Consider the following 25,285-nt stretch of genomic DNA (forward strand, 5'->3'; position numbering starts at 1 on the left):
AAACAAATTTTAATATTTTCTTTATTTTTCAGATTTTTAATGTCTACAAATATTACATTTTTTTTAATTATACTTCCTATATCAGATTTGGCACAATCACGCACTACGGCTCAAAAGATGTATTTTATGTACCGTCATCTGGGGCGAATCGGAACTGCAGTCTGAATAGTGACAGCACGATTTAGAGCAGTTAAATTCTTCAAATTTGGAAATGAATGTACACATTTTGTTGCTCTGAATCTGGTCTACCCAAAACCACTTAAAAATATCAAAATATTAGGCTGCAACATTGTTTAAACAGCTGTCACAATTCTTCCCATGTGTCCCGATTCGCCGAAAGAAAAAAAAAGAAAATGTAAAAAAAATCATTAATTTAATTTATTTAATTTTGTATGAACATCCCCAAAAATGGTATGGAGACTTTTATGGAAAAAATATGCAAAATGACATCTTTTGACATAGGGAACGGAATAAGTTTCATCCATAAAAAAAATTAAAAATTGCGGCGTTGCAACGTCACGGAATATTTATTTTTTTCAAAATTTGTCTCGTTTGATATCAAAACCTGTCCCAAACATAAATACTACAGATTCGGATTGGAAATTGCATTTTCTACAAGTAGTTGATATGGAAAACAAATTTTAAGTCGAACTTTTGATTTGCCACATCGATCCCTCCGTGACGTTGCAACGGAGTGAGACATAGCGAAACTTCGACCCTTTTTGATTTCATACAAATTAATAAGTCATGTTATAGTTATTATAAACATGTCTTATTGTTAATTCAGGTGCAATGGATGATTGGACCAGTAAAACAACAAATAAATAATTAAAATAACCTATCAGCCTAAAAGTGTCGTTTTTGTCGCTGGAGAATGTGTCAAATACATTTTTTGCTAAAATTTCAGTATATCAATGTTAAAACAAATTTAAGAGTTTTCGAAAAACTAACTTCTTTGAAATTTTTCAACTGGAAAATTTATCAAATTGCACAAAGGAATGAAAAACATATTTCACACAATTTAAAAAAAAATGTTTTTGTAGAAATAACAATCCTTCAAACATATGCAAACTGACTTTTGGTGGCCACCATGCCCTGCCCTTAAATCTTCGGTGGAGTCGTCTCCTGCAACACAACGCGCACCGTCATCCGATTCCTTCGGAGACGATAGCATGGTACGAGGGTGAACGATGATGATGATGACGATGACGATGGGGGTGGCGATGGTGGAATGTTTGGATAAAATTCTTTGGTTCGTCCTGGGGCGCGCTTAGTATCGTTTTGGAGGCGCGCGTGTTCGGCTCGGTCAACCGACGACCACCACTTCCCGCGGGGGTTCAACTCCGGCGGCGTTTCGTTTGTCCCACGTTGGATAGTCGAAGCTCTTCGCTTTTACGAGAGGATTTGTTCGATTGGATTAACTGCAGGATTAACCACGATCAGTGAAGAACACAAAAAAAAAAAACACAAAATGAGTGCAATTTCTTGATTTGTGACTTCTTTGGAATGAATTGCTTCAAGTGTCAATTTTGGTTAATAAGTGCTTCATAATCTTAAGGTGTCAGTGAAATTTCGCAAGAGAATATTTTAAAATAATTTTGTGCGAATCAAATCCACCTCAACGAAAATGTCCACGTCACTAAACAGCTCGCTGGCCGAGTTCTTGGTGGCGGCCGGAACCGCAGCCGTGGACATGGCTTCGAACATCCCCGCCGGAAATGGAAGCGATAGCAGCAGCAGCAGTGTGGTGGCCCTGCTGGTTACGCCAGAGCAGAAGCTGCTCGGGGGAAACGTAACCCGGGTGGGCGGAATGCAACCGTCCCGGCCCATTCTGGTGACGATCGCCTTGTCGTACCTGTTTGGATGTGTTGGCAACCTCATCGCGTTGATCTACCTGTTGCAGCGGAAAAACGTGCGAAATACTAAGCACTCGTTGATGTTGAAGTGAGTTTTAATTGAAATTTGGTCTTCGGTAGTGTATTTTTCCTCAATTTCTATCTTTATATTCAAACACCAATAAACCTACTTAAATATATATTCTTCAATCAAATAAACAAAATACTAAGCTTCTAATTGTTTAGTACAAAAAGGATTCAATGTTTAGAAACATGAAACAGATAACTGGACGCGTGTTAAATACATTTTAAAACACTTTTTTCCAACCAACCATGACTTGCAACCTCGTGCCAAGGGACATAAATTTCAAAAATATTTGCAACTTCCTAACTACATTTTGGTCATTCCACCTCAACCACAAAAACAATTAAAATTGCATCACGCATTATGTTAATTTTTCAAGTGCAGGCTTAAAAATTTCTACAGCATGAAAATAGTAGTTTATGCAACAAGTTGCAAAAAGAGGATTGGATTAATACGACGAGTGCTGAAAAAATCAAGTTTTGCAACGAGTTCCATACAACATTTTTTTGCAATCCCGAAAAACACCCATAGAGTGAAATTTTAAGTCAATTTTTCATGTATTTTGTCTATAAAACGTTTAAATTAAAAAAAATGTTGAAAAGTGTTACTTTTCGAAACAAGTGCTGAAAAGTTCAACTTTTCAGCACCCATTTTAGTGCTGAAAAGTAGAACTTTTCAGCATTTATTTCGAAAAGTGTTGCTATTCGATTCTGTTATTTTTGGTACAGAAAAGTAGGCTATTTTGTCGTTCAAGAATGACAGGAAAAGTAAGTAGTTTCACGACGGAATTGCAAAAAAAAATTACGCCCCTTGGGCACTATACACATTTTGTGATTAAACATGTAAACAATTAAAAGTCTGACAGAAACCTAGTACAGTGAAACCTCTTTTTACGTGGTGCGTTACGTTTTAGTAATGTGTCGATTTCTCTGGAACGACGCAACATTTTTGCAATGTTTTAAAAGCATTTTATAGGTTTTGGTCAGATCTACAAAACGCTTTTTGAAGCTTACAAAAATATTGTATTGTTTAAGAGAAATCAACGAAACAAAAAGCGTAACGCCACCGCGTAAAAAAAGGTTTCTCTGTACTACGTTTTGTTCAGAAACTCATGCCGAATATTTTGCTATAAATAGCTCATGAAAAGATGATTTCTATAAAAAAATATATAACAAATACTATTACAGAAATCAAAAAAGGTGCAAAAAAATGTGTACACCTTTCGAAAAATTTACATAAATAATGTTATTTGTTGACAAATCACCATAAATCCAGTTTCCTAACTCTAAACAGACATCCTGGACTGATTAAAAAAATAATTTGGATTGAATATAGAGTTTACTAAATACTTAGTATATAAGTTGTATAACTCTAGAAGTTCTATTTAAAACTTATCTAAACTTAATTTTGCAAACTTTTAAAAAAACTAAATGTCAATATATGACCATAGAATTGCTTAATAAACATTCGGGAGCGGGTATAACACCGTTTTGGGGGTCTTTGTATCGATAGAATAGATTTTTCGTTGGAATTTCGTACCAACCCGGAATTACGTCGTCAGAAAATCCGCCGGCATCCGAACCGGTCCACAATTCACAAGTCAACCTATGTGGCATCGGAAAGGGCATACAATTTCCGATCTTTTGATACCCATACATCTAGGTTTTCTATAAAACCCACGTTTTTAAATACCTAGGTAAAAACGTTGTTATGGTTTTGTTTGAGCAACCTGCCAAAAATGTATGGAATTTCGTAATTTTTGTTTTCATGGAACAAACATACTTTTTGCCCAGGTATTCAAAAACGTGGGTTTTATAGAAAACCTAGATGTATGGGTATCAAAAGATCGGAAATTTTATGCCCTTTCCGATGCCACATAGGTTGACTTGTGAATTGTGGACCGGTTCGGATGCCGGCGGATTTTCTGACGACGTAATTCCGGGTTGGTACGAAATTCCAACAAAAATCTATTTTATCGATACAAAGACCCCCAAAACGGTGTTATTCCCACTCCAGAATGTTTATTTAGCAATTCTATGGTCATATATTCAATCCAAATTATTTTTTTAATCAGTCCAAGATGTCTGTTTAGAGTTGGGAGAATGGATTTATGGTGATTTGTCAACAAATAACATTATTTATGTAAATTTTTCGAAAGGTGTACAAACTTTTTTTGCACCTTTTTTGATTTCTGTAATAGTATCTGTTATATATCTTTATAGAAATCATTTTTTATGAGCTTTTTATAGCAAAATGTTCGGCATGAGTTTCTGAACAAAACGTAGTACTATGTTTCTGTCACACTTTAAATTGTTTACATGTTTAATAACAAAATGTGCATAGTGCCCAAGGGGTGTAAATATTTTTTTTACATACTGTATATCTCAAGAGGTATTAATTTGACCAACACGAAAATAGATGGTATCATGTAAAATCATCAAGTGACTTTTAGTTTGAAATTTAATCACATGTATATCAATAAAATTGCATGAAATTTGAAATTAAATATGTTTTTATTGAACATTCTTATAATAATTACATTTCTTTTACATGATAAGTGGTATGGCCTAATGCTCTTCATCTTTGTTGTATTTTTCGTTTTATTATTAACTGATCACATTTATTTATTTGCTTCAAATTGTTTTAGATTATTGCATTGAATTGAATACATTTGAGTAAAAAAGAAAAAAAATCACTTTAACAACTAATCCTAACCTAAAACTAAAAAAATAAATCCATTGAAATATTCAAAATCACTAGAACGAGTAAACTACGAACTGTATTTTAAGATGAATGCTCCAAGAGTTTTTACTTGTTCCTGGCGAGTTTTGCACCCACGCAGAGTTGTTGTCATCTCGATGAAAATGTCCAGAAGTTCTTGTGGTGAAAACAGGTCACTACTGCCTTCATCCGTTGATGTTGGTTGGTTTTCCCTCGGTTGCTGACTGAAGCCTGGAGGTGTTGTATGCTCTGCAACTCTTTGCCGCTGATTCAACGGCAATGGCTGCAGATTTGGAACCACTCGAACAGATCCCACTCCAGGTGACGCCAAAGCAGGAAAATCCACGTCCGTGAAAGTTGGTGGTGTTTTGCGACGATTTGGTTGGTGCCTCGTCGTCGCTTGCTGCCGAATTTTTACAAACTCAGCACGTTTTGGGCAGCTTCGATTCTTGGTAGAATGGTCGCCGCCGCAATTGGGTACTAAAGCCCTATGTCAATTTTTATGTACAACGGTAAAAAACACGCTTAAAAAACATTTCTGATCACTTTTTTTCATTTTAATGCAAATTTTTTTTTTCGACAAGACAACATTTTTTCGATGGATCAACTATGGTCCCCTTGGAACGAGCTGTCAAGTAGGAGCTTTTCTGTCAAGAAGGACCACGAGGTAAATTTTTCAAAATTGCTTTAAAAATCCATTTTAAACTTTTTGTGGTCGTACAAAGGGTCATTGTACTCAGAAAAATAAGCTTTATCGCTGTAAACAATAATATCAGCAATCTAAGCTTTATTTTAGGACCCAATTGAAGCATTTCGCTTCGATGTTCTCGTTGATTGTTTCGCAAGCTTGAGTTTTGTGCTCGCCTCCGCAGGTTGCACAACGACTCTTGATGAAACAGTTCCTTCCACCATGTCCAAACTGCAAGCAATTCGAACATTGTGTCACGTCACGGTGCACTGGACGATAACGTTCCCAAGTCACGATGATGTTGAAAATTGCCCGAACTGCTTTCAGCTCAGACGGCGTTGTCGGTCCTCTCTCGAGATGAACCAGGTACAGTTGATCACGATACTTGATGTCCTTGTTGTGTCTCGTCATCTTGAAGACTTCGATCACGCTCAACTTAAGAGTTTTGAGCTCTTCTTTCAGCACACTCACATCCATGTCATACAGGCCACGGAGGACCTGTTTCATGGGGCGTTTACCTGGATCGTCATGGCTGTAGTATTCAATCTTTGTGTTGTTCAGGAAATCCCGAACGTAGTTGTAATCCTTTCTGGTAGGTAGCAGAATTTTGAGACCATCAGCACACAAGCGAATGGAAGCTCGTAACGCACCAGATTTGATAAATCCGGTCAGCCACTTTCGCACCGAATCCGATGCCGATGTTTTCACAAAAATGGGTGGCAACTTTTCCCGTCGTTCAAATTCTTCCTTCTCGCTCACGTCCACAGGGAGGGTTGCGAACTGGTTTCCAGACAATTTTTGAGCGTCCTTGCTCAAACTGCCTGGCTTTGCAGGTAGCGCTTCGGCATTCTTTAGCTTCTTCAAATCTGCCGATCCTGCTGGTGAGGACCGCCTCTTTTTCTTGCCCTGAGGCATTTTTGCACTTTTTAAGCACTTTTCAGGAGCTAAAATCCAGGAGTACCTCACTGAATGGTGGTCCACAAAGGAATATCATAAAATTGCATGTAAGGAATTCAACTGGGCCAAAAGCACATTGCACACATATTTGGTTCTAATCAAAAATCTGATTCGATTCACCATAATTCGAGTTTTGTCCTGGAAAATTGACGAAAATCGCAAAACTTTGGAGCTGTGCCAAAAAAGGAAGGGGTGGTCCTATTTGTATGAAATTCAGGATTTTACATGTTTGGATAGCATAAAAAGCTCCGCTATTTCGAATTTGTACTTTTTTGGTTACAGTTCATGTCAAATTGTTCATTTCAATGTTTTTATTCAGTGATCTACTTGCCACTTTCAGCTTGTTTTTGATTGTAATTTCTGTGATAAATTTCCTATAAAATCGTGACAAATTTTGAATTTACAAATGGCTGGAATGATCATCTCTTTCATGGTTCCAAATATCAAACTTGACAAATTTTATCATGAAGTACTCGAGAAAAACACCTTGGTTTAAAATGAGCACAAATAAAATGTGTGTCGCGGAGCTTTTGGAGTGGCAATAAGGCATGCAAAAATCTTGAAATAAGTTTCCTATGAAATAATTTCACCTTCCTGATACTACTCATATTCGCATCAATGTCGCAAATTCAACAAAAAGCAAGCTGAGAAAAAAGGCATACCAGTTTGTCAAACACATAAAGCTACATGTTAGTTTTTCACTAAAGAAACTGGAATTTCTTCAGTTTAGTAGAACAAAGTACTGTATATTTTTAGTTTTTCTAAAAAAATCGCGCAATTGCAATATTACATCTTAAGGGATAAAAATACACATGGGACATTTATGAATACATTGGCAGTACATGAATCTGGAACCGCCCGATTTGGCATTTGCGTATCAAATCTGGATCGTCAAAGACACCGAAACCATTTTGCTGCTTCTGAGGTAATACTTTTGCGTATAGTTGAATGTAGGTTGCTATACTTCATTGAGGGGGCAAACAGTGATTATTTTTTTGTAGCCATCTTGTCTGCCACAAGATGTTTTCCTTTGATATAGAGGAAATATATCCGTCCTCGGCGCATTTCTATTACCGTCATCAGGGGTGACACTGGGTTTGCGGGTTAGATTGGGCCATACAAATTTATGACGGAATCGGCTTATCAGAACTTTGATCATGAATTACAGCTTTCATAAAGTGTTTTTGAATGTTTTCATAGTGATGAATAGCTCAAAAAACAAGAGCAGAGGCGTAATTTTGAATGTTTGGCCCTTTTGAAATGTTAGTCTTGATTTGAAAATTTTGAAAATATTGTTTTCGAAAAGATCGGAAAATTTTACGAATGTTTCATATTTTAACACTGTAAATCGGACCATTAGTTGCTGAAATATCGACGTTACAAAATGGTGGGTTGTTTGGGTGAGACTTATGGCCTATCTACAATCACTTAACTTAGAAAATTTCACTTAGCTTAGGAGTTTGAATCAATGGAAATGAATCTGATCTTCTACAATGAAAAGGAATAAAATTAGAAACTTGACGTATGGTTTGGAAAATTTCAAAATCTACGGTAAGTTGACGTTTCCATATCAAAGGTAAACAAACAACTGCATAGCAACGTATATCAGCCCAGCAAATTTTCTAAGTTGATTGTGGATGACGGCCGTAAGTTGTGTACATTTTCTAAGTTTTACTTTACTTAACTATTCTAAGCTAAGTGATTGTAGATAGGCCATTAGAAAACACAAATTTCCCTGTTTTTAAACCATCGCATGGCAATATCTCAGCAACTAAGGGTCGTATCAACAAAGTTTAAAAAAGCAAAATATAGAGAATTTTCTCAGCTTTTAAAAAATATTTTCTTCAAACTGATTTGGCACCAATATTTAGATTTATTGAAAAAATCTGTATTATTTCAAAAATGCATAATTCGGTCAAAGGTTTTTTTGCACAACCTGGAAATTTCTGAAAGTTGGCATTTGATGTCTCCTAAAAAATATAAAAAAATAAAAAAATAAAAAAAAATGAAATAGTGTTTTTTTGCAAATCATGTTTTAGTGACAAAAAGATCAATTAAAAATCACTAAATTTTTTTTACCGTGTATCATTTTTTAAGTGCAGTCCTTATCCATACCTACAACTTTGCCGAAGACATCAAATCGATCAAAAATTCCTTCAAAAGATACAGATTATACGTATTTTTCCTGTTTTTTAAATGCATTTTTTGTCGAAAAAATACTAAAAATTTCAGTTATTTTACTATATGGGTATCAAACGATCGGGATTTTTTCATACATTTCGATAGTAAAAATATTATTCGAGAAATACTAAAAATTTCACAAAACTACTTATCTATACATATTAAAAATTTCGACGGTTTTGTTCGAACGCGAATCAGTCCAATACGGAGCGTCGGATCGAGATGCTCTTTGTTGCGTTGGGTTCGTATAAGTCCAAGAAAGGTTCTTACGCCAAAAAGTTACAACTTTGGCCACTCTGGAACCGATTCCGGAAAATCTGCCGATTGTATGGGAAAAGTTACGTATAATCAAATTTTGATCACAGGAGGCTGAATAAGCAAAATAGCTAAAAACGCCAACAAACGAAAAAAATGACAGAACGAAGTTTGTCGGGTAAGGCTTGTTCATTTTCAGTTTTAAAGAAAGGGTATCGAATGATCGGGATTTTAAAACGAAAATTATTATTTCATGAAAACTACTTATTTTCAAAAAAAAACCAAAAAATCAGTTTTTGATACCAATATGATTGATATTTTTTCATACGTTTTGAAATAACACATTTCTTTAATACCCCAAGTTTTCACTAAACTACGTAGTTTCAAAAAAATACTAAAATTTCAGATTTTTTAATAATGTGGGTTTCAAATGGTCGTTAAAATAAAAAAAATACTAACGAAATGTACAAAAAATTGAGTTTTTGTTTTCAAAAACTACGTAGCTTTGTGAAAATTTTGAGTATTATACGGTCTCGTGGCGCAGGGGTAGCGGCTTCGGCTGCCGATCCCGATGATGCTATGAGACGCGGGTTCGATTCCCGCCTTATCCACTGAGCTTCTATCGGATGGTGAAGTAAAACGTCGGTCCCGGTTTCTCCTGTCTCGTCAGAGGCGCTGGAGCAGAAATCCCACGTTAGAGGAAGGCCATAGAGCTATCTAAGCCCGATCTCACGCACACTAGCTTACCATTTGTTTTTGCTGGCGGGTACAAATTTTAACCTAAAAATCCATCGTGTACGTACACACAATACATGCGCACGTAGTTAACTCTATGCCCCGGGGGGCGTAGTGCCAATAGTTTCGTTTTACGACAAATATTATTAATATCGAAATGTATGAAAAAATCCCAATAATTGGGACTGTGTACCCGATCATGTGATACCCATGTTGGAAAAACCGTAAATTTTAAGTGTTTTTTTTTCCAAAACTATGTATTTTTGTGAGAATTTTTAGTGTTTGAAAAAATCCTGATCATTTGATACCCATGTTGTAAAAAATTAAAATTTACTCCAAATTTCAAAAAACAAATTAAAATTAAAAATAGGTTTGTGATTTTTGAATTTAGAATATTTCACAAATAATACTTTCCAAATGTATGAAAAAAATCCCGATCATTTGATATCCATATTGCAATAAAATTTTTTTAAGTATTTTTCGAGCAACATTGCATTTTCAAAATACAGGGAAAATACATATTTTTGTAAAAAATTCATGTAATTACAATTGCAATAGATAGGTGACACCATCCCGATACCAAAACATTATAATTTTTTGAAGTTTGAATGATTTTTCATCTGAAAATTTAAGATTTTTACTGACAAATATTTTTAAAGATAAAAGAAAGTTGCAAAATTGTTTTTTTTTTTAATTAAGGCTTGAAATTGGAATCAACAATATTATGTTTAAATAATGGAATTACTCTTTGATAATAATATTATTTATATTGCTTTGCAATTTAATGTTCAACTATCGGCTACGATATTCACACTCCACTATCTGACGTGATTTCATACCAATAAAATGCTCACATGATTTATTATTCCACAGCAGTAACTGTTATCGTGCCAAACTGTTCCCGTCATTAACACGGATCGGCTACTGACAGCATATCGATTTACGTGCACCGGTTTCAGTTATAAATTTGAATGTAATGGTGTGATTTATAGAACTCATTGAGTACAAAATAGTGTGTTACTCTTTGAACAAAAATATTCATTTAGAAAAACTAATTTATAAATATAATGAATATTTTTAAAGAATTTGATACATATTCCAAATAAATAATTATCTGTTTGTCATCGTCGACGTTTAGTAACATCTAGAATTTTACTCAATTTGAATTCCTTTCAGGCAAAGCTTTTGTGGGTAAATTACTTTGCTGTCAATCATTTTGTCACAAAGATATTTTAATTAAAGTGATGAAATTGCTACCGTCACGCTGTTTCTCGATACTAAACCCCAAACTTGGGCAAAATAATTTGTTCTAAGTCCCAAAACTCGCTTGTTTGCACTCACTCTTCCGATTAAGACTTTTTGTAGCAAAAACCCTACCGTTACCACAAATTGTGTAACTTTTTTCTTCCGGCTGAAGTTGGCGCGACTTTTCTGCCGTTCTTCGCATGTTTCTGTCAACACGCGACAACCACCTACACCCAAATAGAAACAAGAAAGCCAGAAATTACCCAAGAGATTACCCCCAGCAAACATCAAACAAAAAACTGCGTCTCCCCGGAGCATTAGCGCCAAAAAGTTTAACGGCGCCATTTCGAATTCCGATCACGTGGCGAAAAAATGCTACCAACACCCGCAACTTTATTTGGTTGGATGTGTGTGGTGATTGGATTGGGCGATGGGTGCAAATTCGATTTTGGAACGAGCAGACCTGAAATAGATTTGAATCGCCAAGATTCTTCAAGATTCTGTCCAGCGGTGAGTTGGGGTGCTGAGATGAATGCCAATGTCCCCCAGGGGAGGGAGGACGGACCGTCGTCAAAAAGTGGGGAGCTGTTGACTATTATTATCGGGGTTACACGCAGGTGAATACATTAATGATGGGCCATTGTTCAAAGTTAGGGCACGAGAGGATGTCGAGATCGATTACGGGAGAAATAAATCATTTCCGCTGATTGATAAATCTTTTGGCGAGGATCTCTTTATTAGTGCAGAGGAGGGTCTCGGGGCATTGTTTGTATTGTTTAGTTGAGATTTTTGGCGATTGCAATCGATTTGGGAAGTTATAAATTATTCTCGGCAGGAACAGCATGAATGAAATGAATGTGAAGTGAAGTATTTAATTGTTTATATAAAAATTGGATGTGACCAAAATTAAAACAACATTATTTATGAGTTTATTTTCATTTCATTTATTGGGTTGTTTTGACTAAAAAAAAACAACATCAGTGCAGTAATTGATCTAAGTTGGGGTACCTTTCACCAGCTAACTAATTTAAACGGGGTAAGAGTTTGCTGCACGGATAAAAATCTTGTAAGCAAATCCGGTAACTCTGTGTTGTTGGATTCGACAACATGGAAATGTATCAAAATCGTGAACATTTTTTTTCGATTTTGAACAACAATGGTATCGATTTAGAAAACATTTGCAGTGAAAACGAGAAAAATGTTGACGATTTTGAAAACATTTCCATGTTGTTGAATTCAACAAAACGGATTTTCTGGATTTGCTTACAGGATTTCTATTCGAGTAGTATATATGAGAACGAATTAAGCATAAGCATTTTTTGTTGAAAAGTTATTAGCTTCTGAAAATGACCATTTTTGCGCTGACGGCTCTAAGAGAACGATTTTTCTGATCGATTTATTTGTCATGGGCAAAATTTTAGGTTTATTAATTCGACTCTTTACACAGAAAAAAAAATAATTGAATTGAATTGATGAACCTTTTAAAAGTTTTTTTGAAGATGACAAAAAATGCATCTTTTGAGCTAACACACAAGGTTAGTCCAAATAAGTTTGGCAGCGTTGCCAATTTTACGAAAAAAAATATATTTTTTTATAAACATGAGAAAATTGTATTAACTTTACTTTTATTTTTTGCCTTTTGAATGGACAGCTGTCAAAATTGTTTACAATACAAAAAGTACACACAAGTTGTCATACAAATAAAAAAAAAATGCAAAAAATTAACTCGTTCTTAAGTGAATTGCTTAGATTACTGATTTCAAGATTTAGCATGATTTTTATTTTAAATGATGATAAAACCAAGAAACACACACGTTTCCAAATCTATGAAAAATAAATTAAAGCTTTCTTGAATTTCGGTTGCATACATTTTTGTTCCCAAATAAGTCGGTTTAGTCAATTTTCACGATTTCGCGGATAGTGTAAAATTCGTGAAATTCCACAATTTCCGCAAAACCCCGTGAAACTCATGGATTTTTGAAAATCAATGCATAAAAATAACAAACATCACAAATATTTTATCAACATAGGAGAAGTAAAAAAAATGCTAATTTGATATTTTGTTACTTTTTTGTTTCTCAGGGACAAAACAATACTTTAAAAAAATTATCTAGAGTTTTTTTTAAAAGGTCCTATAAGCTATTGTGTTTCATATGTTTACAGGACTTGTTCAAAAAAGAACTCTAGAATTGTAATGTTTAGTGCAATCAACTGAAAACATTTATTCACGATTGGCTCGTATAAAATCATGGAGAATTGTAGTTAAATTGCTATGTGCTTTTCGGCAAAAAGTGTTTTTTGCATTTTTTTTTCGTGATTTTTTTTAAACTAGCGAGAGTGGTAAATGTGCGTAATAATGATTAGACTTCTATTTCATTCTAATGGTAGAATTCCACAAGACAATTGAAGATTCAAACTCGCTTTATTTAAGATTAAAGACATGGGTTTTAAAATATTAGCTGAATCAAGAAAATCAGTCCTTTTCTGGAATATTTCAGATTTTTCTCAGTCGCGTAAAATTCCAACGAAATTTGAAGATTTAATTTGATTGACCCCGTGAAAACTGGAAACTCTCAGGTTGATTGCAAAATCGAGGAACATATACCTGAAAATATTTGCAACAATCTGCAAAAACAAAAAAAACACTTAACTAAAAACTAAAAACTAAAAACTAAAAACTAAAAACTAAAAACTAAAAACTAAAAACTAAAAACTAAAAACTAAAAACTAAAAACTAAAAACCCGGGCAGAAAGTCGCATCATGGGACGAACAAAAAAATAACTTGAGTTGTTTTTGATATCATGGCTTGTTTGATATTTGTTCCAAAAACTCTTAAAATGCGCGCCGAAATCTATGTTCCTTTCTATGTTTGTAGACCTTTTATCATCAGTTGATAAATTTCCATTTTCTCATGATATTACCGGACTTAGAAAAAAATCGAAAGCCGAATTATTTTGGGATTTAGAAAAAAAAATGACCTCTTTATCATGAGATGATATTATTTTGTTTTATCATGTTTTCACTGGACTTAGCAAAATTTCGAAAGCCATATTATTTTGGGACTTAGAAAAAATTTCGAAATCTTTATCATGAGATGATATTATTTTGTTTTATCTTGTTTTTGCTGGACTTAGCAGAATTTCGAAAGCCAAATTATTTTGGGACTTAGAAAAAATTTCGACCTCTTTATCATGAGATGATATTTTCTAGTTTTATCTTGTTTTTGCTGGACTTAGCAAAATTTTCACTCCTCGACAAAATTTCACTTTTCCTACACTTAGAATATTTTTGAAAACCCGGGATTATGAGATGATTTACAAGGTTAATTTTTTTTCAAGCCGGACTTAGCTAAAATGGCAGTTTTGTTAATGGACATTTTTATTGACTTTTTTTCCACTTTAATTTACTTTAAATACACTAGTTAAACTAATCACATTAAAAAGTATTTTACCGCATATAAAATTTCATCGCAAAACGCAAAAATGAGCCCACGCGCTCGCTCACTCTCTCTTTTCTCTCTTCTTTCGTTCATGCTCGCACGCAACGCGCGCGGCATGTCGTGACAGGAATCGGCAATCGGCAGACAGACAGCTTTTGCGTTCGTGGCGGGCTGGTTTGTTTACGTTTTCGCGCAGTAGTTTTCCACGGATAAATTGTAGTCCGCGAATCGCCGCGGGTTGTGAGTACGTTCTGTGGCCGAGGGAGTGTGTGTTCGTCCGTTCCGTGGCGTTCGGGAGCCGTGATATGTTGTGTTTAAGTGATTGTTTGTGTTATTGTGGCTGGGGGCGAAGAAAAGTTTCGCTCCGTGTTGACGGGTGCAAGGAAAGTTTCAAGCCGCTGCACCAGAAAAGTAATTCCCTTGCCCAAGATGCTGCTGTGGATTAACGTGGAAAGGATTTTGGCGGATTCGCCAGGACAAGGGACAAGGGTTTGTTTACGTTTTTGGTGCAGTAGTTTTCCACTGATTAACAACAGTCCACGAATCGCCGCGGGTTGTAAGTGCGTATTTTGGCCGTGGGAATGTGCGTTCGTTGGTGTCATTTTATGTGAGATTTGCGAAATGTTGTTATTTATGTGAAAGTTGATGTTTTGGTGGCTCGTTGGAGAAGAAAAAGTTACGTTAGCGCGTGCATGACAAAGCCGCAGTTCGCAGAATCGAAATCCTCCTGCCTGCATGTCGCTGGTCATCCTCCTCCTCCTCCAGCAGATGCTATCAAGACGCGGATCAACGTCGGAATGATTTTGGCGAATTTGACAGTTCTCGGTGGAGGAAAACAGCAGTTTCGATTTGTTTTGGTTTTGTCGTCGTGTCATCAGAATCGCGATTTGTGGAGGAACCGTATTTGGTCCGTGTGTTTTCGCGAGTGTGCGTGTGATTGTTTACGTTTCTGAACCTTCCTCTTGTGATTCCGGAGGAGATGATTAAATTGTGTGGCTCGCAAGCAGTTTCACGGAGGAAGATGAGTCCACCTGAAGTGGCTACATATGTTGGTTCTACTAGTCAACCGACAAATATTTTTCGACGATTTTTAAAACTCAGATAAGTATTGCTTGTTTTCTTTTTCTTTGTTTACTATTGAATTTTTAATTATTCCATAAATTTTGTTTGAGAATTGATGCTTTGTGTTTTATTTTCTCTTACAGATCTACTAACGGGCATTTTCTGGACATTCGGCTTCTAGAATTTTGTTTACTTTGACCAATCAGCTGCAAAAATGGATTGTGCTGCAATCATATGCTCTCTGGATGGATTGGATGAGGATTAACAAGGTATGTACGAGAATTATTATTTCAAAGTGAACCTATCACTTCAGTTTAGAAATTCTTTCAAACATTTCAATGTTTGTTTAGCAAAGTTCAGTTTTTCATTTTGTTATTTATGCTGATTTTGAATACACATTATTGACTTTTGACAGATTGATATAAAATTCTGAAAATAAATTATTTATTGATAAGGATTGCATATATTTTTTGATTCTTTCCTTTAAAGACCATATTTTTGTTTATTTATTTTTGTTGGGAATTTTATAAATTTAAATGTTTGTATAAGACCGAGCCACGTTGCCCAGTTGTAACGCTTCCGCCTTGACAATATTTACAAATTTCTACACTTTCAAATAGGTTTGCTAGAATTTCAGGAAAATTTTCAGCGGCCAATGCAAATAAATTAGTGCATTATTGATTTGTTTAGTTCAATTGTACAGATTTTCGAAGCTTTTTCTTTGACTTGGCTTTACAAAAGTTTGATTTGTTTTAATATTGTTAGTTGTATGCAATTTTGGATGTAATTTTTGCTGCCCCTGATTTTTCGGGCAAATTTCGAAGGAGAAGTGACAAAAACTTTAAATAAAATTTGTACCAGCCTTACTTATTCACACTAAACTTTGAATTAATTCGAATTATACGGCAAATGATACAGTCATCCCACATATTCGGAACACCCACAAATTCGGAACACTTTTGTGATAATTTGTCAAAAGCATGCCAAATGCATCTTTTCTGTGTACCCTACTATTTTTAGGACCATTATTTGGACATTCCTTTGCTATTTCATTAATATAATTAATGTAATATATGTAATATATAGTACTTTTATAACAAAAAACTGCATTTCGAGACTATTTTATTCAGAGCAGCAAAATGCTGCTTCCAAATTGCCTGTTCCATAATTGTGGGATGTTATTGTGCCTCCCACAATTGTGGAACACCTGAATTTAACTGATATTTTCACAAAAAAGTTAGCAGACCATTCATAAAACATTACTAAGCATGAGTTTTATTGGTTTCAGAATGTGAAGTCATTATTTTTTTAAATATGTACCCTGGAGCGATGAAAAGATTGTTTACATCGTTAGAAAAAGTGTTCGAATTTGTAGATTTCAAGGGTCAAAGTTTTCTTCAAAAACTTGATATAAAACGATAAAATTTGCAGTTGTTCGATACAGCATTCGAAAGATCGCAAAAACAGCTTTCAAATGAAGGTAAAAGCGAATCATTATGTTCAATTATCGATTTTCTATGATTTTTTAATATTGGCCGATCTGTGAACTGTTCCTAATATGAGGGATGACTGTACACAAATATTTTAAAAATTTAGATTGTCATTATGTTTAGTCTTCCAGCAGATTGTTTGCTATAGTTTTTAATTTTAGGCTTATTTAATAAAAATAAATTTTACTAGAAAATCACATTATATCATTAAATTAATTTGTTTTATTAAAATACAATTGAAAAACAGTCTATATGAAACTTATATCTTCTTACTGTGTATTACGCTTTCTAAAGCAACCAAATTATTACAGAAAAAAAATATCTGGAAACATCACAACTTGTTATGATACTTTTATGTTTTTGTATGATATTTTTCGCCCCATATTTTCAGGAAAAAATGAACTGGTCGGGATAATTTTATGTTTATGGATGATATTTTCCGCACCATAGCATGATAATTTGAAGTTTCAACACGAACTTAAGTTGATAATTTTTTGATATGCGTAGAGTAAATTATGTTCGCGTTTATGTTTGATTAACTCTTAACTGGAAGTTAACAGGTACTTGACATGTTTGTGTTTTTGCGAACATGACAAGTTTGCAGGAAGATGTAACTTTCTGCCCGGGCCGGGCAGAAAGTTACATCTTCCTGCAAACTTGTCATGTTCGCAAAACACAAACATGTCAAGTACCTGTTAACTTCCAGTTAAGAGTTAATCAAACATAAACGCGAACATAATTTACTCTACGCATATCAAATTATCAACTTAAGTTCGTGTTGAAACTTCAAATTATCATGCTATGGTGCGGAAAATATCATCCATAAACATAAAATTATCCCAGTTCATTTTTTCCTGGAAAATATGGGGCGAAAAATCATACAAAAACATAAAAGTATCATAACAAGTTGTGATGTTTCCAGATATTTTTTCTGTAATAATTTTGTTGCTTTAGAAAGCGTAATACAGTAAGAAGATATAAGTTTCATATAGACTGTTTTTCAATTGTATTTTAATAAAACAATATAATGTGATGTGATTTTCTAGTAAAATTTATTTTCATTAAATAAGCCTGAAATTAAAAACTATAGCAAACAATCTGCTGCAAGACTAAACATCATGACAATCTTAATTTTTTAAATATTTGTATACAGTCATCCCTCATATTAGGAACAGTTTACAGATCGACCAATATTCAAAAAATCATAGAAAATCGATAATTGAACATAATGATTCGCTTTACCTTCATTTGACAGCTGTTTTGCGATCTTTCGAATGCTGTATCGAACAACTGCAAATTTTATCGTTTTATATCAAGTTTTTGAAGAAAACTTCGACCCTTGAAATCTACAAATTCGGAACACTTTTTCTAACGATGTAAACAATCTTTTTATCGCTCCAGGGTACATATTTTTATAAAAATAATGACTTCACATTCGGAAACCAGTAAAACTCATGCTTAGTAATGTTTTATGAATGGTCTGCGAACTTTTTGTGAAAATATCAGTTAATTCAGGTGTTCCACAATTGTGGGAGGCACAATAACATCCCACAATTATGGAACAGGCAATTTGAAGCAGCGATTTGCTGCTCTGAATAAAATAGTCTCGAAATGCAGTTTTTGTTTTAAAAGTACTGCTTATATTAATGAAATAGCAAAAGAATGTCCAAATAAAGGTCCTAAAAATACAGAAAAGATGCATTTGGCATGCTTTTGACAAATTATCACAAAAGTGTTCCGAATATGTGGAATGACTGTATCATTTGCCGTATAATTCGAATTAATTCAAAGTTTAGTGTGAATAAGTAAGGCTGGTAAAATTTTATTTAAAGTTTTTGTCACTCCTCCTTCGAAGTTTGCCCGAAAATCAGGGGGCAACAAAAATTACATCCAAAATTGCATACTACTAACAATATTAAAACAAATCAAACTTTTTGTAAAGCCAAGTCAAAGAAAAAGCTATGAAAATCTGTACAATTGAACTAAACAAATCAATAATGCACTAATTTATTTGCATTGGCCGCTGAAAATTTTCCTGAAATTCTAGCAAACCTATTTGAAAGTGTAGAAATTTGTAAATATTGTCAAGGCGGAAGCGTTACAACTGGGCAACGTGGCTCGGTCTTATACAAACATTTAAATTTATAAAATTCCCAAACAAAAAAATAAACAAAAATATGGTCTTTAAAGGAAAGAATCAAAAAATATATGCAATCCTTATCAATAAATAATTTATTTTCAGAATTTTATATCAATCTGTCAAAAGTCAATAATGTGTATTCAAAATCAGCATAAATAACAAAATGAAAAACTGAACTTTGCTAAACAAACATTGAAATGTTTGAAAGAATTTCTAAACTGAAGTGATAGGTTCACTTTGAAATAATAATTCTCGTACATACCTTGTTAATCCTCATCCAATCCATCCAGAGAGCATATGATTGCAGCACAATCCATTTTTGCAGCTGATTGGTCAAAGTAAACAAAATTCTAGAAGCCGAATGTCCAGAAAATGCCCGTTAGTAGATCTGTAAGAGAAAATAAAACACAAAGCATCAATTCTCAAACAAAATTTATGGAATAATTAAAAATTCAATAGTAAACAAAGAAAAAGAAAACAAGCAATACTTATCTGAGTTTTAAAATCGTCGAAAAATATTTGTCGGTTGACTAGTAGAACCAACATATGTAGCCACTTCAGGTGGACTCATCTTCCTCCGTGAAACTGCTTGCGAGCCACACAATTTAATCATCTCCTCCGGAATCACAAGAGGAAGGTTCAGAAACGTAAACAATCACACGCACACTCGCGAAAACACACGGACCAAATACGGTTCCTCCACAAATCGCGATTCTGATGACACGACGACAAAAACCAAAACAAATTGAAACTGCTGTTTTCCTCCACCGAGAACTGTCAAATTCGCCAAAATCATTCCGACGTTGATCCGCGTCTTGATAGCATCTGCTGGAGGAGGAGGAGGATGACCAGCGACATGCAGGCAGGAGGATTTCGATTCTGCGAACTGCGGCTTTGTCATGCACGCGCTAACGTAACTTTTTCTTCTCCAACGAGCCACCAAAACATCAACTTTCACATAAATAACAACATTTCGCAAATCTCACATAAAATGACACCAACGAACGCACATTCCCATGGCCAAAATACGCACTTACAACCCGCGGCGATTCGTGGACTGTTGTTAATCAGTGGAAAACTACTGCACCAAAAACGTAAACAAACCCTTGTCCCTTGTCCTGGCGAATCCGCCAAAATCCTTTCCACGTTAATCCACAGCAGCATCTTGGGCAAGGAATTACTTTTCTGGTGCAGCGGCTTGAAACTTTCCTTGCACCCGTCAACACGGAGCGAAACTTTTCTTCGCCCCCAGCCACAATAACACAAACAATCACTTAAACACAACATATCACGGCTCCCGAACGCCACGGAACGGACGAACACACTCCCTCGGCCACAGAACGTACTCACAACCCGCGGCGATTCGCGGACTACAATTTATCCGTGGAAAACTACTGCGCGAAAACGTAAACAAACCAGCCCGCCACGAACGCAAAAGCTGTCTGTCTGCCGATTGCCGATTCCTGTCACGACATGCCGCGCGCGTTGCGTGCGAGCATGAACGAAAGAAGAGAGAAAAGAGAGTGAGCGAGCGCGTGGGCTCATTTTTGCGTTTTGCGATGAAATTTTATATGCGGTAAAATACTTTTAATGTGATTAGTTTAACTAGTGTATTTAAAGTAAATTAAAGTGGAAAAAAGTCAATAAAAATGTCCATTAACAAAACTGCCATTTTAGCTAAGTCCGGCTTGAAAAAATTAACCTTGTAAATCATCTCATAATCCCGGTTTTCAAAAATATTCTAAGTGTAGGAAAAGTGAAATTTTGTCGAGGAGTGAAAATTTTGCTAAGTCCAGCAAAAACAAGATAAAACTAGAAAATATCATCTCATGATAAAGAGGTCGAAATTTTTCTAAGTCCCAAAATAATTTGGCTTTCGAAATTCTGCTAAGTCCAGCAAAAACAAGATAAAACAAAATAATATCATCTCATGATAAAGATTTCGAAATTTTTCTAAGTCCCAAAATAATATGGCTTTCGAAATTTTGCTAAGTCCAGTGAAAACATGATAAAACAAAATAATATCATCTCATGATAAAGAGGTCATTTTTTTCTAAATCCCAAAATAATTCGGCTTTCGATTTTTCTAAGTCCGGTAATATCATGAGAAAATGGAAATTTATCAACTGATGATAAAAGGTCTACAAACATAGAAAGGAACATAGATTTCGGCGCGCATTTTAAGAGTTTTTGGAACAAATATCAAACATGCCATGATATCAAAAACAACTCAAGTTATTTTTTTGTTCGTCCCATGATGCGACTTTCTGCCCGGGCCGGGAACTAAAAACTAAAAACTAAAAACTAAAAACTAAAAACTAAAAACTAAAAACTAAAAACTAAAAACTAAAAACTAAAAACTAAAAACTAAAAACTAAAAACTAAAAACTAAAAACTAAAAACTAAAAACTAAAAACTAAAAACTAAAACTAAAAACTAAAAACTAAAAACTAAAAACTAAAAACTAAAAACTAAAAACTAAAAACTAAAAACTAAAAACTAAAAACTAAAAACTAAAAACTAAAAACTAAAAACTAAAACTAAAACTAAAAACTAAAAACTAAAAACTAAAAACTAAAAACTAAAAACTAAAAACTAAAAACTAAAAACTAAAAACTAAAAACTAAAAACTAAAAACTAAAAACTAAAAACTAAAAACTAAAAACTAAAAACTAAAAACTAAAAACTAAAAACTAAAAACTAAAAACTAAAAACTAAAAACTAAAAACTAAAAACTAAAAACTAAAAACTAAAAACTAAAGACTAAAGAAACAAGAAACAAGAAACAAGAAACAAGAAACAAGAAACAAGAAACAAGAAACAAGAAACTAGAAACAAGAAACAAGAAACAAGAAACAAGAAACAAGAAACAAGAAACAAGAAACAAGAAACAAGAAACAAGAAACAAGAAACAAGAAACAAGAAACAAGAAACAAGAAACAAGAAACAAGAAACAAGAAACAAGAAACAAGAAACAAGAAACAAGAAACAAGAAACAAGAAACAAGAAACAAGAAACAAGAAACAAGAAACAAGAAACAAGAAACAAGAAACAAGAAACAAGAAACAAGAAACAAGAAACTTTAATAAATAACAAAAAAATGCTTTTGAAATAGCTGTCTCCACACACTCTCAAAAACTTGTTCTAAATTTGCTTAGAGTTGTCCATAAACGACGAAATTTTGAAATCACCCATAATCTTGCCCCACTCTGCTACATGTGCTGGACAAGCTAGTGGGGCAATAACTATCCGTAAGAGAAACTAAACAAGATAATTATTACAAAACATACAGAAAAGTAAAAATTTAGAGATGTAAAATTTTTCGAAAACTTAAAAAGAGTCTAAATAACACTATAATGAATAAAATCACTTCACTCAAAATAATTTCAAACTATCAATAGACTCAATCATTTCCTGTTTATTGAGCTAATTTGGAAAACATTCTCACCATCATCGATTTGTCACGCAGGACTTATTAGATCAACAAACAACTTATTTTCCCAAGTCTTTACGTCCGAGATGAAATCAACCGAGATAATCCGCCCAATTAATTCCTTTTTTTTTCTCCTGTTGTTGTCCATTTTCTTCCCTGCAGATGCCTGCTCACAAACGACCTAATTGGATTAACGGGCATGTGCGCCCAGATGTACTTGCAGAGCTATCTACCGAAGCAGCTCGTCGACGAGAACATGCACTACTTTTGCATCTCGCGCGTCATTTGGCGCGTGTTTGGCATCAGCTCCGGCTGCGTCGCGTTCGTCATGGCCCTCGAGCGGTACATCGCCCTCACGAAGCCGTTCTTCTATCATAAGGTGATTCATGCTGTCAAACTGACAGTTTTGAAGTTTTGGCGAACGCGCCATCTATTGACATTTCTCGCCATCGATGTTGCCTACCGTCAGGCGCATTGCCGACTTGCAGGCTGATTGATTCGAACCGGTTTCCTAACCTTATCAATCCCGTTTGTTCTCCCCCTTCTTTCTCCCCAGCATGTGTCCGATAAAATGATAAGAAGATCGATATTCCTGCTGTGGGCGATCGGGGCCTTCTTCACGTTTCTGCCGCTGTTTGGCTTCGGAATCTACTTTGACGAGGCGAAAAACGTCTGCCTCCGGTACCGGGACGCCACCGACCCGACGGATGTGGCCTACGCGTACCTCTTCTTCACCGTGGGTAGGTTGTTGGTGAAGCGAGTGTGTTTTAAGTAATGATTAGGTTAAGTAAATAAACATGACGGAGCACGACGCGTTGGGAGGCCTTACGGGACGCTATGGTGGTGATGGGTTTAATTGATTCGGTTCGGAAATAGATTGGGAGGAGGGCGTTTGGGGGTTTCAACTTCCGCCTTCATAAAAATGCTATAAATTGAGCGAAAAGAAAAGCAACGAGGGTAGTATAAATGCAGGCGATTTGTCTTTCCACAGCGAGAGTCTGTATTTACACTAGGATAATAGATGGCAAAAGATGGCAGGATGGGAAAAGTTGGCAGGATAAGATGGCAAAATGGTTATGATTGCTCCTTTTTAGACAAATTTAAAGCAATGTATTTCAACTGCCCATAATTGAAAATTCGGCTATTATGCCAAATCAAGTATTCCGAGAAAAACGCGTTTTAGTGTTTGTCACAAAATCTCCGTCAAGGCAATTTCCCATAAGAGTGGCATATTAGCCGTTTGGTTTTTCGCATCGGCAGCCAAGTCTAAACACTATTTCAGTGAAATTCAAGTTCCAGAAGATGCGTTGGAACCACGGCTACGTCACGACTGTCATCCACATACAAGGCGAGTGAAGTCAAAATCGAACCTAGATCGAACCAAGTTTTTAGCGCGTAACGTTTGAAAAGGTCGTTTGCGCATCGTTCATAATTTAAAAAAAAACTGTTTTTTAGTTTATTTTTTTTTTCTTCAAAAAGATTTACATTTAATCTCGGACTTGAACTTGATTTTAATTCCATCGAGCACCTAATGTAAGCATATCACCCTTTTGGTGTTCAATGAAAAACTAGTTTAAAAGATTTTCGATGGAAATTTAGTGAGTATTTTAAAAGCGCGATGTATTCTAAACCAACGGCCAGGAAGAGTCATACATAATTTAAGTTGTTTCAAGGAAATTGGATCTATTTCATTTTTAGTTTACTGTATTGTGATATATTGCTTGAATGGTCAAGTAAAACTTTGTAATATTTTGATATTAGAATTGTTAAATGTGGGTTAATTTACGTTACGTAATACTTGTAATTATCTCAAATATATCTGCAAAAGATAGTGGATACTCACAAAAAAATTATTTGGAAAAATAATTATGTATGGAAAAATAATAATTTCATAAGACCTTTTCAAAAACCACACGTAAACCATATTGACAGCGCCTCTGGCGCTGACTTCAAAAAACTGCATGCGTGTCAGATCCTTGGTTGGAACATCCTCTATCACCTAGTGCTAACATCTCGTTTTTGGCAAAAGTGGATATTAGTCGTTTTTTCAATGGTGGGCAGTCAAGTTTTTCATCATAAAAACCAATTTCTAAACTAAAACACAAGCTACGAACAAAATACAATGGTTTTTAACATTTTTGGATGAAAAATTATTTTTCGGAAAGTATAATACTGTAAATCGGCTAAAAAGTCAGAGGTTGGTATGAGCACACACTTCAACTTTTTTTTAAAATACATTTTTATCAATTTACAAAACAAATTTGAAGACATTAGGTTTAATCATTGCCGAGATATAACAATTTGAAGTTAGCAGTTTCAAAAGACGGGTGCCACGATATCTCAACACTAGGTCTATTCCCGTACTGCAGAATTCTGCAATTCTGCACAAAAACGGCAGCAGAGCGTTCCCGTACTTTTCTGCAACAAAAGTAACTTTTCTCTCAGGCAGAACTTCTGCAGTGAGAGAGGTATAAGTTGCAGCATAGATTATTAATTATTATTATTATTTAGTCTATGGTTGCAGCGAAACCGTTCCCGTACTTTTCTGCAAGCTCTCTCTTCTCTTTTTTGTTGAAAAGTTACTGTAATTTGGTGTGATGGATGTTGAGTACACGTTTACATAAAATTGGCAAGTTGGGTGAAATCAAGCATTTTATTACTAGTTGTAATAATAAATGATTTAAGGGTATTTTTTTATGTCTGTTTTTATTGAAAACGATTTTTTTATATTTACGATTTCAGGCTTAGTTCATTCATGTAAATGATAAAGCGATTTTTAGTGTTTTTTTTATCTGATAAAAACGGCTAGTACATCAACAAAACAAGATGTACTATGGGTAATTCTCCGCCAACTCACACAGCAGTTGCCCCGACCCCTCTTCGATTTGCGTGAAACTTTGTCCTATGGGGTAACTGTTGTCCCTGATCATGAATCCGAAGTCCGTTTTTTGATATCTCGTGACGGAGGGGCGGTACGACCCCTTCCATTTTTGAACATGCGAAAAAAGAGGTGTTTTT

At 34.8% G+C, this 25,285-nt stretch overlaps 1 protein-coding gene across 2 annotated transcripts in view; it reads left to right on the plus strand.

The window, feature by feature from the left end:
- Window positions 1-1,283: 1,283 nt before the first annotated feature.
- The window catches only part of LOC6042270 (prostaglandin E2 receptor EP4 subtype), a 31,224-nt gene continuing 7,222 nt past the window's right edge, over window positions 1,284-25,285 (plus strand). For both annotated transcript variants that reach the window (XM_001851355.2, XM_038264777.1), the window contains exons 1-3: window positions 1,284-1,944; window positions 22,430-22,646; window positions 22,824-23,007. In XM_001851355.2, coding sequence (XP_001851407.1) covers window positions 1,628-1,944; window positions 22,430-22,646; window positions 22,824-23,007 — 718 coding nt within the window. In that variant the 5' untranslated portion in view covers window positions 1,284-1,627. The remainder of the gene's footprint in view (window positions 1,945-22,429; window positions 22,647-22,823; window positions 23,008-25,285) is intronic.

This window comes from Culex quinquefasciatus, chromosome 3 (assembly GCF_015732765.1).
Source record: "Culex quinquefasciatus strain JHB chromosome 3, VPISU_Cqui_1.0_pri_paternal, whole genome shotgun sequence".
Lineage (NCBI taxonomy): Eukaryota > Metazoa > Arthropoda > Insecta > Diptera > Culicidae > Culex > Culex quinquefasciatus.